We start from the raw sequence: 15,168 nt of genomic DNA, 5'->3' as shown, positions 1-15,168 counted from the left end.
CATGGCTGCACTGACCAGCACAGGAAAGGAAACAGCATTTTTAAATCACCGTTTCTTATTTTTATGATCATTTCAAATATTTGTAAAGTCTTAAGATGCCTTTCCACTGCATGGAACGGCTTGACTTTACTCACTTTACTATTATCAGCTACTTTGTTTTCTACTTTAGTAGTACATCCTCAATGAAGCTTGTGGTCATAGTGACGCCACATGAAACTGCTGACGTGAAGAAGACAAATTTTGTTCAGAAAAGGCTGATGGCAGAAAGACAAAAGACTGTGATGAAAGAGGCTAGGTAGCGCTAACATATGTGATCTGTGATAGGGTGTTAGAATTCTCTCCGAATGATCAGCAGTTTGCAGCGTTCTTACGCCACCTACTGGTATCAGTTTAACTCGCCTGGAACCTCAATGGAGGTGATAACAAAAATAGCACCTGGTACCAGGTGCCAGATTTGCCAAGTGGAAAACCAAAAAAGAACTGAGTCAAGTCAAGCCGGTACCATACTGTGGAAAGGCATCCTTAGATTTTGATCTATTTCACTTTACATAGTACACAGTTGCAGTGTACACTTATTTTATTTTCAAGAATGTATTTTTTAAACTGGGCTGTTTGCGATGACCTTCTCAAATTAAAGCAGTGAGTACCTACCTGGACATCCAGGATGGCCCTGATTTCCAGCAGGTCCTGGTGTGCCAGACTTTCCACAAGGCCCAGGGGGTCCCACGTCCCCTGGATCTCCCTCTTCCCCAATAGGAGCTGTTTGGGTGGAGAATGAAGAGGAGGCAGAAGGTTTTGGGAAATTATATGTTGCACTTTTTTGTCTACAATATTAAAAAAGTAAAATAAAGTTTAGCCATTCAAACAATATTAAATTGTTAAATATATTTTTAAATATGCATTCAATTAAATTATTCTAAATTAAACTTTTTAATTGGAAGTTCAGTTGCTTGTAGAAGAGCATCATATTTTGTTTCACTTCATGTTTTTGCCTCTTCGACGAAGAGGATTCACACTCCCTTGCTTTTTCTTGTGCCAAATAAGTACTGATCCTCCATTTGTCAAAATTTGGGCTCTCAAACTTCTCAGAACATAAAACAGTTAGCCAGCACTGGCAGCAACCACTGATTTCTGTTTTTTCTTACAGGATCTATAGCGCCACCAAAAAAAAACTTTCTAGAGCCAGTGCTTGATTTGTCTGTTCTGGGCTACTGTAGAAACATGGCAACGCAACATGGTGGTATCTGTTGGATGAGGACCCACTCCCTACTTAGATATGAACGGTCTCATTCTAAGATAACCAAAACACAACAATTCGTAGTTACAGGTGATACATATATAATATATATACACAGATATAATGAAAACATGGTTTTGTACACAATACTCCATTTCTGATAATAGGTCCCCCTAAATGTTATACACTGCTCCTTTAAAAAAAAAAAAGGAAGGTTCTTGGAGTTATATCATAGAACAGGGATTCTTAATCTAGGGGTCACAACCCCTTGGGGGTCCCGACATGATTCCAGGGTCGCAAGAGTGGTGCTGTAAAGATATATGCCTTATAAAACACATTTAACTTCATGCCAAGTGGACTTTAACCCTGCAAACTTGAAAACCTCAGAAGTGTAGGCGATATATTGTCAATGATAACTTGTAGTTGCAAAAAAAACTAGTTGACCAGCAAACATTACATTCAATACATGTTGCAAAATATTTTTAACCCTAAAAAAGCCGCACTCTAAAAAAGGTTAAGAGCCCCTGCCATAGAAAAATCACTTTGGGTTCCCTAAATGTAGAAGTGAAACTAAGTACATGACTAACAAGCATCACAAAGGCCTTAACAACAGGTAGTAAAGGACACTCACATCATTCATGCACACAACAGGGCGTGCTAAACTAAATTAACTCTATTGTTGTCAGTTTCTTCTGAACGAGCGGTGCTCAGAAGGGGCCAGAGTGAAGCACTTTTTTCTCTATTAGAGCTTGAGCTTGTGCTGGAAGTTAGTAGTATCTCTGTTATTGTGCGGCTAGCTAATTAAATTAAATTAAAGGAAAGTTAATGTTTGGAATTTTTTGACGTATCCCCAAAGTCATTCAGAGTACCCCTGGGGATATGTGTAGCACAGTTTGGAAACTGCTGCTTTAATATAACTGATGGATTAGTTTTCTTTATTTAATTCTGTTAATGAATTTACTGTGAACTTTGGGGTTTACAGTGAGTGTACATAAACATTAAAAGCACAAACACTAAAGAAAATAATAATGTCGCTATACTTGCCTGAGTTTCCATTATCTCCACGTAGGCCTCTCTGACCTGGAGCTCCAGGTATGTCTATACAATATCCTTTATCACCTGATGAAATAAAGCAAGTTCATTTACAGAAAAATGAGAGTGTAGGTATGGGTTGAGGATGTGGAGAGTATTAAGGAGTGTATTATTTAAGTGCTCAGGTATTACAAGGGCAGGCATTTGAGGCTGTGGCCATGTTTGTAAAAAAGGTACCAAAGATGGCTATTTGGAGAGATGCCATAGAAGAGTCATTTTTTGTTCCCTAAAGAGTGCTCTGCAGTTGCCAATAAGCATGACACTCACATTTCAAAAGTCATATGTAAGTGCCTTTTGCAGTTATACAAATAAATACAAAAGAGCAGAAGAACAGAACCTACCCAAATGCAGAGTGCCAACTCCAAGGTTTGGTGGAGGAGGAATAATAGATCAGGGCTATTTTTCATGGTTTGGGTGAGGCCCTTAGTTCTAGCAAAGTAAATTCTTAATTCTAAGGCACACGTGCATATTGACGTTGGCCATGGTTGGCCATTTTGGATCAGTAAGCACTTACTGCAGATTGGTTTAATCATAGTAAAGATAAAAAGTGACTGATGTGTGAATTATATTCATTTGTTTTCTTGTTCAAAAAGTTTTTTGAGACGTGAGAATATTTAGTATTGTTAGATCACGTTCTTTCCATATCAAATGAATGTAACAACAGTGTTTAGAAATCACTTTATTAACAGAGAAGAGGTGGCGTTAGCCTTAAAAGGTTAAGGTTAATGGTTGGAGATGTTCAACTAGCATATATGGATGTGTTGTTTGGGTATAAACGTTCTTTTGGCCATTCAAGTTATTTTAAAACCTGTGTTGTGTTTGTGTATGTGTGAGTGTGTCTACATGTGAGCATGAGTGAGCCTGTGTGTGTTTGTGGTGGGGTGGAAAAGGGAGCTATAATTCACTCTACCTTTAGGTCCATTGAATCCATAGATGCCAGGTGTTCCATCTTTCCCTTTCAACCCTGGGTCACCCTGATAAGACATAACAAACAAATTAAAAGCGATATGTATTAGATTACAGTCAAAATACACATAAATAATGCCAGCTTATTGAAATTAAATAAACAGCGTGAAGCGCAAAATTCCTTATTCAAAAGTTGTATAAGGATGAGCACAGATTGAATGATCTATTCTGCATCTGTGTTCAGCATTGTAAACAGCAGTGATTTAAGAATGCCTACTTGATTCAGCTATTGCTGCCTGGAAACAAGCTCCTATGCACTGCTCCCTATTTCCTCCTATTTACTTACTGGATCTCCAGCTGTTCCGGGGAATCCAGTGACGCCGCTTGGCCCTCGTGACCCAGGGACTCCAGGAACACCTGGTTTTCCACGGGCACCTGGCGGCCCCGGAGGGCCATTCTCAAACCCTGGAGGTCCATCTTCCCCTGAGTACCCCCGTAAACCCTGAATACCCTTTGTACCTTTATCACCTGAAACAGGGGAGAAAGAACACACTGTGAGTCTATTCCCAATAGCTCATACTGCTGGGTGACACTGCTGAAATTCAGAATCACAATTTTGTCCAAACATATGGTATTATAGCATCAGATTTAAGTTTGCACTACAAACCTTGTTTTCTCATAAAATGACACCACTTGTTTACACATTACTGTAAACATTAACTTACTGTTTAGTCATGTTTTCACTAAATATGACTAAAATTAAAATTTAATATTTAGCAGTATACAGACAATATGTCGCCCAGCACTATGATATCCAGTCATTTAGCACGTAAGCATTTTTAACCATAACATTTAAGTATTTTTAAAGGATAATTTCTCATAAGTTTCAGCATATCATAGAATACACATGAATATTTAATACATCTATAAAAACTCAGATTCGCTATTTTTTCACCTCTGGGTCCAGGGAAGCCAATCTGTCCCGGGGACCCCACTTGGCCTCTTTTCCCCTTTATTTGTACCATTTCAGTTGGTCCTGGTATGCCAGAATTTCCAGGCTTGCCTGAAGAAAAGACAACACACTTTTAGATGTGTCAAACCAACTGGCAGAGTTTTAATTTGCATCTGTCATCCTTTTACCAACTCCTTGAAGAGTAAGTATTTGAAAAAGACATAGATAGAAAAAAAACAAAATAACAAGATTGAGTCAATGATGTGAAATAAAAAAATAAAATAAAAATAAAGGAGTTTGGAAAATGATGGTAAATAAAAATTAGGTTATCAAGATGTAAATACACCTTCCTTCTAAAAGTGGTGCCAGCAACACATTCCAAAAAGACTAGAAACATTGTGAAATTTTCTAAAAACAAGAAATCTCTGTGCATAAAGAGCAAGGTCAAAAACCACAACTGAATGCCTGTGACCTCTGATCCCTCAACCGGCACCGCATTAAAAACTAGCATGCTTCTGTGATGGATATCACTTCAGGAGCTCGGGAATATTCTGACAAACCACTGTCAACAAACACCATTCTTCACACAGTCCACAAATGAAAGTTAAGACTGTACTACGCACAGCAGAAGCTATATGTGAACAACTTTCAGACTAAATACTGAATTAATAGATCGTGTTCTCTGGGCCAAAGAAGAAAAGAACTATCGAGGTTGTTACCAGCAAGTTCAAAAGTATGCTATGGAGGTGTAATAATGCCTATGGTGTGATTAACTCGCACATCTGTGAAGGGATCATTAACAGGACAATTTTTGGGAAAATATTTGACAATGGGCCTCATTCAGCAATAATTTCCTTTATAATTTTGATCATTTTCTTAAATTTGTTCTTGAGAAAAGTCCTAGGAAAAAGTCTGCCACATTCATGACATATTCTTAAACTACAAAATTGTTCACACCTTTGTGCTCGAGTATGCGTAGAAACTGTTCTTACCTAAGAACAAATCCCTAATAAGAAAACACTGTTGAATATCAGAATCTTCATGAAAACTATGTAAGTGGGTTTTAAGAAGAAACTTATGTTTAAGATCTGTTGGTGAACAAAGCCCAATGCTTTTTTTCCAGAGATGCCCATGCTTATTTCAACAAGATAAATTCTGCATGTATTACAACAAAGACTGTGAGTGCTATTTGTAAGGTATTTTTGTATTGTTTTCCTATGGTATTTTTGTATTGTTTTCAATCTAATACAGGTCAAACTGAATTTTCTAATCATTGCTTTCTGTTTTATTAGCATTTCATATACTGTCCATACCATGTTAACACTGAATTCTGGAGCATGTGCAGTAAAAAAAACATACAAAAAAACACATGAATTTCAATCTGACAACTGCACGGCCACAAATTAGATATGTATCTGATTTAGCCCCACATATAAAAGTGGCTTACATCTGATTCAAAATGATCAGATTTGTGTCCATACAGCTATGAAAAAAATCAAGCTCTGCAGAAACAATGTCAAGTGTACAGCAGATAAGCACACAGTATTAATTCACACATGCAACTGCCATCCTCAAAATTATTTTCAGGCTTAGTAAATTGTACTGAGAGTGCTAAGTTAATTGATTTGCATTTACACCAACCTATATTTTGCAATCTTTGGAAGAAACACCTCACGTGCCACTTTCATTATAGCAAACATGCAAAAGGACAGTATGTGCCATTTTACTTATTTGAAACAAGCAATCCTCCTTAGTAGATTGGCTTGTGGGTGTTATGAAGTTGCAAAAGTTCTTACACATGCAAGCCTTTACTAAATCATGGTCTTAACATACCTTCCAGTATTAGTATGAGCTTTTCAAAGTTCAAAGTGTTTTCTGGTCATGTACCTTTGCATTCCTGTTTATGTCTCTAATGTATACAAAATAAGAAAAGTGCCATATATAGATCACAGGAAAACACAAAGAAAGAAACATTAAAAAAACCGGGAAAAGAAATACACAGCAATATAACAAATTACATATGTACATACAGTGTACATCTATGTAAAACATTTATATGAGTAAGGTATTTGTTGAAGTACCTTTCTCTCCTTTGGAGCCATGTTCTCCTTGCAAACCTGTCCTCCCATCAAGCCCTTTCTCTCCTTTTAAGCCAAGAAGTCCTGGATTTCCACTCTCACCTGAACCACCAGGTGGACCATCCCTACCAGGTAGCCCAGGCAAACCTGAATGATATCACATCTTGACATCATCTACACAATGTGAATAGCCCTTAACATACAAAATATCTCTTTGCTGTCGAATACATCCTTGCTTCCTTTACTGACAACAATGATTATTCTTCAGTTGTTTCCCTTCTTCTGAACCTTGGCAACTGGCAAGAAATTGGCAAGAAGTCTTATAGATATATGACTAATGAGCACAATTTGTGGGCTGCTATGGTTGAGTTCCAGTTTAAAATGCTACACTAGGTGGACTACACTGCTAACGTAAACTTGATTACATAAAAAAAAAATAAATAAATAAACAACACCTGATCTCCACTGGATCTAATTTTTGATCTATCGACCTATCCTAGTAATGTGACCTTTCACTGGGATGAAAGATATATCTGCTCTTTGTGTTTGATTCTTGAATTCAAAGACAGTGTTAGAAAGTTGACTCAGCATTTTTACCCTTCTGTCCGTTAGGAGCAGAAATTCCATCGTCACCAACTGGCCCTGGGGAGCCCTTAAAACCAATGGATCCCTTAAAACCAGGGGGTCCAACCTTTCCGGTAACACCTTTGGGTCCCACCCCTTCAGGGCCAGGCAGACCAAAAAATCCTTTTTCACCACGGTAACCTAAAGCACACACATAAACAAGCAGTGATGGTAGCATTCAAAGGACATGCCTACTCAACATTATTTTAAGAATCATTGCTGGGGTCTAATTCAATGTTTGATATGTAAACAAAGTGATTCAATGTATTTCAATGTAAAATATGCCATTCTAGAAAAATTTGTTAACTCAAATTTCTTTACAATGGTGGCGATAGGAACCTATGGTTGAAACGTCTACATTGCAAATGCACAGCAACCAGAGGACCTATATGTGTCTTCTGAGTTTTTACATGTAATGTCACTAATGGTAATAGTCAAGATTCAAAATTATTATATTTATATAGCGCTTTTGACAACAGGCTTTGTATAAAGCAGCTTTACAGAAAATCCAGGTCCAAGCCCCAAAGGAGCAAGCCAAAGGCAGCTTCCTGAGGAGGAAGAAACCTTAAGAGGAACCAAGACTTAAATGGGGGCCCTTTCCTGGATAGCAAAACAATAATACAACAAGAGCAATACGAATAAAGAATACGATTCTATCTTCGGACGTCTGTTTCCTATTCCCACCACTGTGGACAATTCTGTCTCAGTAAGTTTCTCTAGAACGGCGCATTTCACATCAAACCAGTCTGAATGACTTATAACTGATTTAATTATGCAGAAATTTTAAGAAATTAGTGGAAATTCCCCTTTAAAGTCAACACAAAAAGCGTTAATTTCTGCTGTTTAATCTACTTTCCATCGTTTATTACGTGATGTTTCACTGCTGTCATTGCATTTATGTGGAATGTAAAGAATGTGGTCTAACAAAGCACCATAACTACTCTGGGAGCAGATTTTGACAAGTTAAACGGGTCAAAGTCAAGCACTTCATGTACCGCTGTTGAACTTATACTTTTTGAAATACTTCAGTGTTCTTAAACCTAATCTCTGTCTGCAGCATCCTTTAATATGTTGTATACTCATATATTAATGTTGCATTAAAAGGTACATATTTTGCAGACAGTATTGTAATTCATAATATTCGACTGTGTCATTAAAAAGACCACACTGCCTTGTTGGTAAGCAAGCTGTAACTTTGAGCTCTTATAGAGCTCATCTCATCACCGTTACTGCACCAAAAGCAAGAGAGCAAAATATATCAGAATGATTATGAAAAACCTAAAAAAAATGTGGACACTTTAGATCCAGTCTCCAAAAAAGCGGAACAAAGAGAAGATTAACTTAGATTGGTGGACTGGATCCTTATAACCTGCACATCTCCAGTGTGAAAATTCCAATCCATTTGATTTTACAAAAACTAATAGAAATAGCTACTAAAGCTGTCAAAGCTCTTAAATAGTAAACTCATACACATTTATAAAGCTGAAGTTCTTACTCATCAGCTCCTCATTTCAATTTTCCATTCCACCTTAAATGGTGCTGCACTTGCAATGTGGTGCCTTAAACACAGAATGAATTACGAAAGTTGGCAAACACAAAGCCAACATCAGTTTACCTCAATAAATGCATCCTCACATAACAAATACCTTGAGCTTTCGCATGATGTTTACTGAGCAGCTAATGTAAAGCACAGCAGAGCAGCTGTTAAACGTGTCTCTCACTGGCTGATTTAACGCTGCATACACTTCTGTACTTCATCTGCTACACTAATGAGGGCACTAATGGTATATGCATTATTGTTATGTACTATTTAGTGTGCTAGTATACACTTTGGGACGTGGCGCTTGAAACACAGTGGGAAATCTCAGCCATTTAGATTTCAGCCTTCATGTGCATCACTACAGCAACAAACCAAATAAAATCAAGGCAATGCACTCAAATATATCAGTTGATACACTTTTAAAAATGAGATTTAAAAAAGTCATCCGAAAAAAAAATAATAAAAAAAAAAATATATATATAAAAAAAAAAACAAAAACAAAAACAAAAAAAAATATATATATATATATTTTACTGCCTTTGCTGCATCTATCAAGATATCATGTTATTTTTGTTATTTCATTACAAACAGCACCAGTACTGCTGAACGAACGTGGCGTTTACTACCAAAATGGCGGCAGCGCACTTGTGACATCATCGGAATACTACCAATTTACATGTTTTTAAAAATAAACAATTCTTTACTTATGAACGCAATGCATATTTAAGCTTTACAGTGAAGTAGGCCTACTCACCTGGGTATCCTAAGTTTCCGGGGGGTCCTGCGTCCCCTAAGGGGCCTTGTAACCCACAATCACACTGTACTGGAGATGGCCCACAGAACCCTGTTTTCCCTGGTTGCCCAATTGGTCCAAGCTCTCCTTTCCTACCTTTAACTCCAGGCTCCCCAGCAGTGCCTATAAAGGCATAAACACACAGCATATATACTGTGTTTTAGCCAGTCTCTCTTCTCTCAGTCACTTTTGTTGAGTACATTAGCTATCCCTTATTAAAATAAACCCTTGTGAGGCCTAACTATATTCTAGATTGTTTAACAGTGAGTGATGTCACTTTTATTTATACAGTTGTGTTGATGTAGAATTTCCTGTTACTGTTGTACTTAGATATCTTAAAATGAACATTACGACTTTTAATTTCTTAAGTAACACATCTGTCACTGATTCCTGCACCACCTTCACCACACCAAAGTGGCATGATCTCTCTCCTTTAATATCAGCACAACTATTTGGTAAACCTTAAAGCTTATTACTGTTCTGTTTGAGCTATAATAAAAGATTCCACTACACATAATACATGTAACAGATTAAGTAAATCTGAAAAGAAACAAGTAAGAAAGAAACAGTTTAGTTGTTCTGCTAGTGCGCCTTTAAGTGTTCTGACTGGCTACACTGTATTTTGATGCTTTCAAAAAGCATTGTTTTTAACTTCAGTGTGGATGAGTAGGGATGAACTGTAGACTGAATAGGTGGACATATGTGAGTGCACTAGTGTTTGTAACAAAAAGCTAGGAAAAGGATAGTTCAGCTAAAGTGGCAATAACTGAGAAAATATTTTCAAATTAGCTTATGACAATGGATGATCCAAGATACAGAACTCAGAGACAATGCAGTAACAATCAAGTGCTGACATTTATATATGCTAATGTGTTCATATTAAGAGGCTGAATTCATGTCAGATAAGAATGTCAATACACTCAACAATGTCTTTAATTCAAATTGGTTATGCACCTTTGAGGACTTGCATGACTCTCTCTCTCTCCATGGCCCACAATGTTTATTACAACTATTCCTTCTTACCTTCACTACCTGTTGGCCCTGGGGGTCCACAGATCCCTTTAGGCCCTGTACGTCCGTTAAGTCCAATGGGACCCCTTGGCCCTTGGGCTCCTGGAAATGAGTCTCCAGTGGGTCCCTTTAACCCTGCAGGTCCACGGCTGCCGGGTGTCCCAGCCTCTCCATCACAACTATAGCCATCGGGTCCAGTGTCTCCTGGGTTTCCCACATAACCAGGTGCTCCTGGCAAACAGAGGGCTAGTTGCTTAATTGTGTGACCAACACGATCAACCCGACACCACAGCAATGTGCCATCTGCAATGCTATCCAGGGTGCTGAAGCACTGACTCACCACCAACTTCAGCACCACCATCTTCAGCATAATTTGGACAGGCTGCATAGCCCAGTAACTTGAAGGCATCACTCAGAAGACAAGGCTGTCCCAAACAGCTGCCTCTACTCACCGGCCCAAGAAAAAGCCTGAGCTGATGGGAGGACCTAATTTCTTAAATTAACAATTTTCCTGAAATGCATTCAGATGAGTTCATGATACGGAGCCTAATTAGTGGTCATGTAGTTACAATATCAACAGCAGCTTGCTGAACTGTTTAGTCTATCTGTTTTAGCAGTTTGGTGATGCAGTGATGCCAGACTGCACTCACGAAACACGAATGAACTGAACTAGTGAACAATTCAGGAAGAATGATTTAGAATGAACAGTAATTAATGAACATGTGCAAAAAGTCTAAACATATAAAAAAAACAAAACAAAAAAAAAACACAACAAACACAGTCTAACATGCTCTCTCTCCACTTTTTCACTCTCAGATAATTGAGATCCAGTGACCTTACCGGTCAAACAGATAAATCTCTTGGGACCCGCTGGCACCAGTTACTTGCCACATTACTTTCTATTAAAAAGAAATCCTCGGGGGAATTTTCAGTGTGTGTTGTGTTCAACCCATGAAGATCATATGCTCAACAACACAACTACACTGTCGGTTGCCTATCCTGTAATATGCTTTATTTGTTGCTAACATGGTTTGGTTTAAAAACTGGTTTAAGGAGCGGGCAGCACTGCAGTAAAATTTCATATAGACTTTTTCCTTTTTTTGTAATAACACTGCAAGAAAACTATCAAAATTGAAACAAAATAATTTTAGACAGAGTAATTCTACAGTATATGGCTACCTGTGAGGCCATCAGGGCCTGGGTCACCCAGGTTGCCTCTCTCTCCCTTGGGTCCGGTTGGTCCTCCAAGCCCCTGGGAGCCTGGAAAACCACTCTGCCCTGGAAAACCTGAATAGAAAATAAAATCATTACATTCAAATACCTGTAATCTTTGGATCTCACTGATAAAAGTGTGATACTATTTGAAATTCATTATTACTTATAATTAATAAATAGTAATTAAGTAGTTATTTGTAGTAATAAATTCATTAAAACAGGAAGGAATTCTTTGGAAAGTGCAGATTCTACACTTTTAAATCAATACCACAAGAAGTGGAGATATTTTACTATAATTTAAATTTGATGAAAAGTTATTTCTATGTGTCTAGTTGTTTTTTAGGAGAAGAATTGTTTAATTCTAGCCAAGTTTTCATCAATGTGAGATTAGTTCTCTCTGACATTTTTTGCCAAAATTGAGTTATGCACATTTAGTTAATTATTTAGTGCAGACTATTGTTTCTGGGGTAATTTTTTTTTTTTAAAGCATCATAAAGTGTATTTCCCAAGTAGGCACTATAAGGTTCTATCTGCTGCCAACTCAGTGTGAGAAAATTAAAGATATCAAAATTCATTTTTTTAGAGGACTTTTTAGGTTTAGGTTTGCTATGTTGTTGGCTCACAAGATAAAAAGAAAAAATGTAGAATTTTAGAATTCATATTTTAGTAAGAATTTAATAAAAATTATAGTGGTAAAAAGTTGATACTTAATTTATACTTCTCATCTCGACTGGGTTGCACCAGTTTTGCGTAAGTCCTCAGTTAACGCTAGTTTCAAACTATCCTTTTACCAAATTAGGTTGCACCACAAATCTGTAAGTAATGTCTTAATTACTGACGACTAACTAATGCGTACGTTGCTTTAACATGACGATAACATGTTCAGAACCAGTCAGTTAACCTCCTGCCATGTAAGGCGACAGCAGCCTGTGCTGAGTTTCTCCATGGAACAAAATATCTAGCATAGAAGAGAATGATGTGTACAAGTCAAACTAAATAAAACTAATTATCTACAGTCACTGTCTGTTTATTCTTTCATATTTCACTGAGACAATCAAATATGCAGCGTTTTACATGACAGTTTCTGGCTAACCGACACCACAGCAGCCTCAGTTTAGACGTTTCAGCAGCTTTCTCTCTGAGCTGGAGTTAAAACTAGGGTGATCAGAGCTGTAAGTAAAGTCACAGCATACAGTGTTTCAATTTTTTGCTTAGCTAAGCTAAAAATGTCATGTTTTTGTATTTTTTCGTGCTTGTGGTTTCTGATGGCTTCCTCAAAACTTACACCTTACACAGGGGGAAGTGTAAATATTTAGTAACTAGTTTGTGTCGTGCAACTTGTTCTGATTTAGTACGGCATGAACCTTAACTTAATGTAAACACTTTACAAATAGCCTATGTTTAAACTTATGCACGGCTGGTGCAACCGGCCACTGGATTTGTTTTGGATTAACATGTTGATGATACTGACATAGCTCATGAAACCTGTGCAAATATTTGAAAATAAAATGAATGTAATACAATGTACTACACTGTACTGCACTAAAAACAGTTACCTTTATATTCACCTTCATTTAATGAATTTCAAAACAGTTTAAATTTTCAACAGTGTGCTAAAGCCTTCAATCCAGTTTGGGTTTATTCACAGACAAAACCTTATAATTACATACATAATACATAACAAGAGTGTCACGCATTTGCCAGTATCAAGGGATGATACGGACTCCAATTCCCACGATCCTCAAGGGGACCACATGACTTCGGACAATATCTTGCGCTCCTATCAGCGCTCTCATTCTCCTGAGTACTGATTATTTGCACCTGTGCTTTAGATCATATGATCAGAACAGGATAGTTTTTAAGCCCGGGCTTTAGGGAAGATCAGTGCGAGGTATTGTTTCTTTCCGAACCCTACTGAGCGTTATTTCTGATCTTTACTCTGCTGTGTTTTTGACCCTTTGCTTTGTTTACTCGACTCTGCTTTTTGCCTTTACCCTTTTGGATACTGTTGCCTGTGATTTGTGTTCTGTGTTTTTTGAACTACTGGACTGTTTTTCGACTTGCCCTTTTGTCTTGCCCCCTGGTTTTGTTCACACAGTGATTTTATCATTGTTGTGTTTTGTATTGGCTGTTTGGATTTGACCCCTGCTTGTTTTTTGACTTCGTTTTTGCCTGATTCCATTAATTCTCCTTTCGCCTTTTTTACACCGCGAGCGTCTGGATTCTGTTGAAGTGTCACAAAGAGCTCTCAAAATTAAAAGGTATTATCTACATTTGGTCCACTTCAGAAAAAGATATGTCCAAATAGCCTAGGTTTTTAATGTTCAACGGTCAAAAACATCTCAAGGCAATGACTTTGTTAAGATATGAAAGTTATTTGTAGTACATAGTTGTTACTCTTTGAATATCTTAAAACTGCACAGAAACGACTTGATGTTAAAACAATTGGAAAAAACAAGAAGCAGACTTAATCCAGAAGGTTAATCATATGTAAATCTTCATATAACTCCTTAATTAATAATATAATTGTGTAATTCCATTTCTAGAGTATAGCAAAATGACAGAAATAACTGCCATTAGAGATATTCATTCAGTTGTTATAGTTAGTCACCTTTGTCACCAATCTCTCCCTTAGGTCCAGGGTCTCCGGGTTTGCTAGGTCTATAGGGTGGCCTATCACCTACACAGAGAGCAAGATGAAGATGATGAATTTATTAAAACTTTCCATTAAAAGGTTTTTCTGGAGAAGCAAAATGGTTCTTCTACAGTGTTGCTTTAAGAGTCTTTTTAGGTAAGTGCACCCATTTACCCAGACCAAACAATAAATACAAATTGTTATATACTCTAAACTCTTTTTCACATAAAAACAGTAGCTTGACAACGTTCCTTGAGATACTACTCTGACATATGACCTTTGGCTCTTACCTTTAAGCCCTCTGAGCCCACAACTTCCTGGCCGTCCTGGGGGTCCTGGGTCTCCTATTTCCCCGCGTTGACCTAATGGTCCAGGTACTCCTGGACCCTGTGATCCAGATGCACCTTTGCAGCCCTTAAAACCAAGACTACCTGGAAACCCTCTATCACCAGGTGGACCAGGATAACTGTCACCCTGAAAAAAGGAATAGCACTGAGTGTGAATGATGTCTTGTGTCAATCATTTCCATATTTCAGCCAGCACACCTACACAGATACCAGATACTCATATTACTGAACAATCAATTTGTTTGCACTCTCATTCTCTACTGATGTATCCATTGATCAGCCCAGCCAATTTCAGGTATACTGAGTAAAACTCCAAAAGCAGCTTAGAGCTAACCAGCAGTAAACTCCTTCTCTGTGACCCCTTGATAACTGACCTCTGGACCAGTATCTCCAGGAGGACCAGGCCTTCCATCCTCCCCTCCCTTGCCAATCAATCCAAGCACACCAGGATTGCCTTCTGGTCCAGCATCTCCCTTGCAACCTTAAATATTATAAGAAACACATTGTTTTACAATTTTTAAAAACACTTACAGGACAATGTTTAAGCTGTGTGCTATGTATGGCTTACCCTTGATGTCCATTTTATATAAGTCTCCTTTTTCTCCTTTGCTGCCTCTGATACCTTGAACCCCTTGAAAACCCTGTGAAACACAACGTACAACATCATTGTATGAACGTCATCATACAAGATACACAGATGCCTTATGACAGAAAGACATTATGATATAAACAAATGCG

The 15,168-nt window shown here is 37.7% G+C and overlaps 1 protein-coding gene across 1 annotated transcript in view; it reads right to left on the bottom strand.

Moving 5' to 3' along the window:
• col4a4 (collagen, type IV, alpha 4) overlaps positions 1-15,168 on the bottom strand; it is a 90,377-nt gene that overhangs the window by 13,930 nt on the left and 61,279 nt on the right. The window contains exons 21-34 of the mRNA XM_036556687.1: positions 14,999-15,071; positions 14,805-14,911; positions 14,374-14,557; positions 14,060-14,128; positions 11,413-11,520; positions 10,246-10,464; positions 9,184-9,345; positions 6,863-7,030; positions 6,269-6,412; positions 4,191-4,298; positions 3,582-3,763; positions 3,240-3,303; positions 2,282-2,356; positions 652-759 (exon numbers count right to left, since the gene is read on the bottom strand). Coding sequence (XP_036412580.1) covers positions 652-759; positions 2,282-2,356; positions 3,240-3,303; positions 3,582-3,763; positions 4,191-4,298; positions 6,269-6,412; positions 6,863-7,030; positions 9,184-9,345; positions 10,246-10,464; positions 11,413-11,520; positions 14,060-14,128; positions 14,374-14,557; positions 14,805-14,911; positions 14,999-15,071 — 1,771 coding nt within the window. The remainder of the gene's footprint in view (positions 1-651; positions 760-2,281; positions 2,357-3,239; positions 3,304-3,581; positions 3,764-4,190; positions 4,299-6,268; positions 6,413-6,862; positions 7,031-9,183; positions 9,346-10,245; positions 10,465-11,412; positions 11,521-14,059; positions 14,129-14,373; positions 14,558-14,804; positions 14,912-14,998; positions 15,072-15,168) is intronic.

Source organism: Colossoma macropomum, unplaced genomic scaffold (assembly GCF_904425465.1).
Source record: "Colossoma macropomum unplaced genomic scaffold, Colossoma_macropomum, whole genome shotgun sequence".
Classification (NCBI taxonomy): Eukaryota; Metazoa; Chordata; class Actinopteri; order Characiformes; family Serrasalmidae; genus Colossoma; species Colossoma macropomum.
The sequence above is the reverse complement of the archived record's forward strand: the minus strand, read 5'-3'. Positions and strand labels throughout refer to the sequence as shown.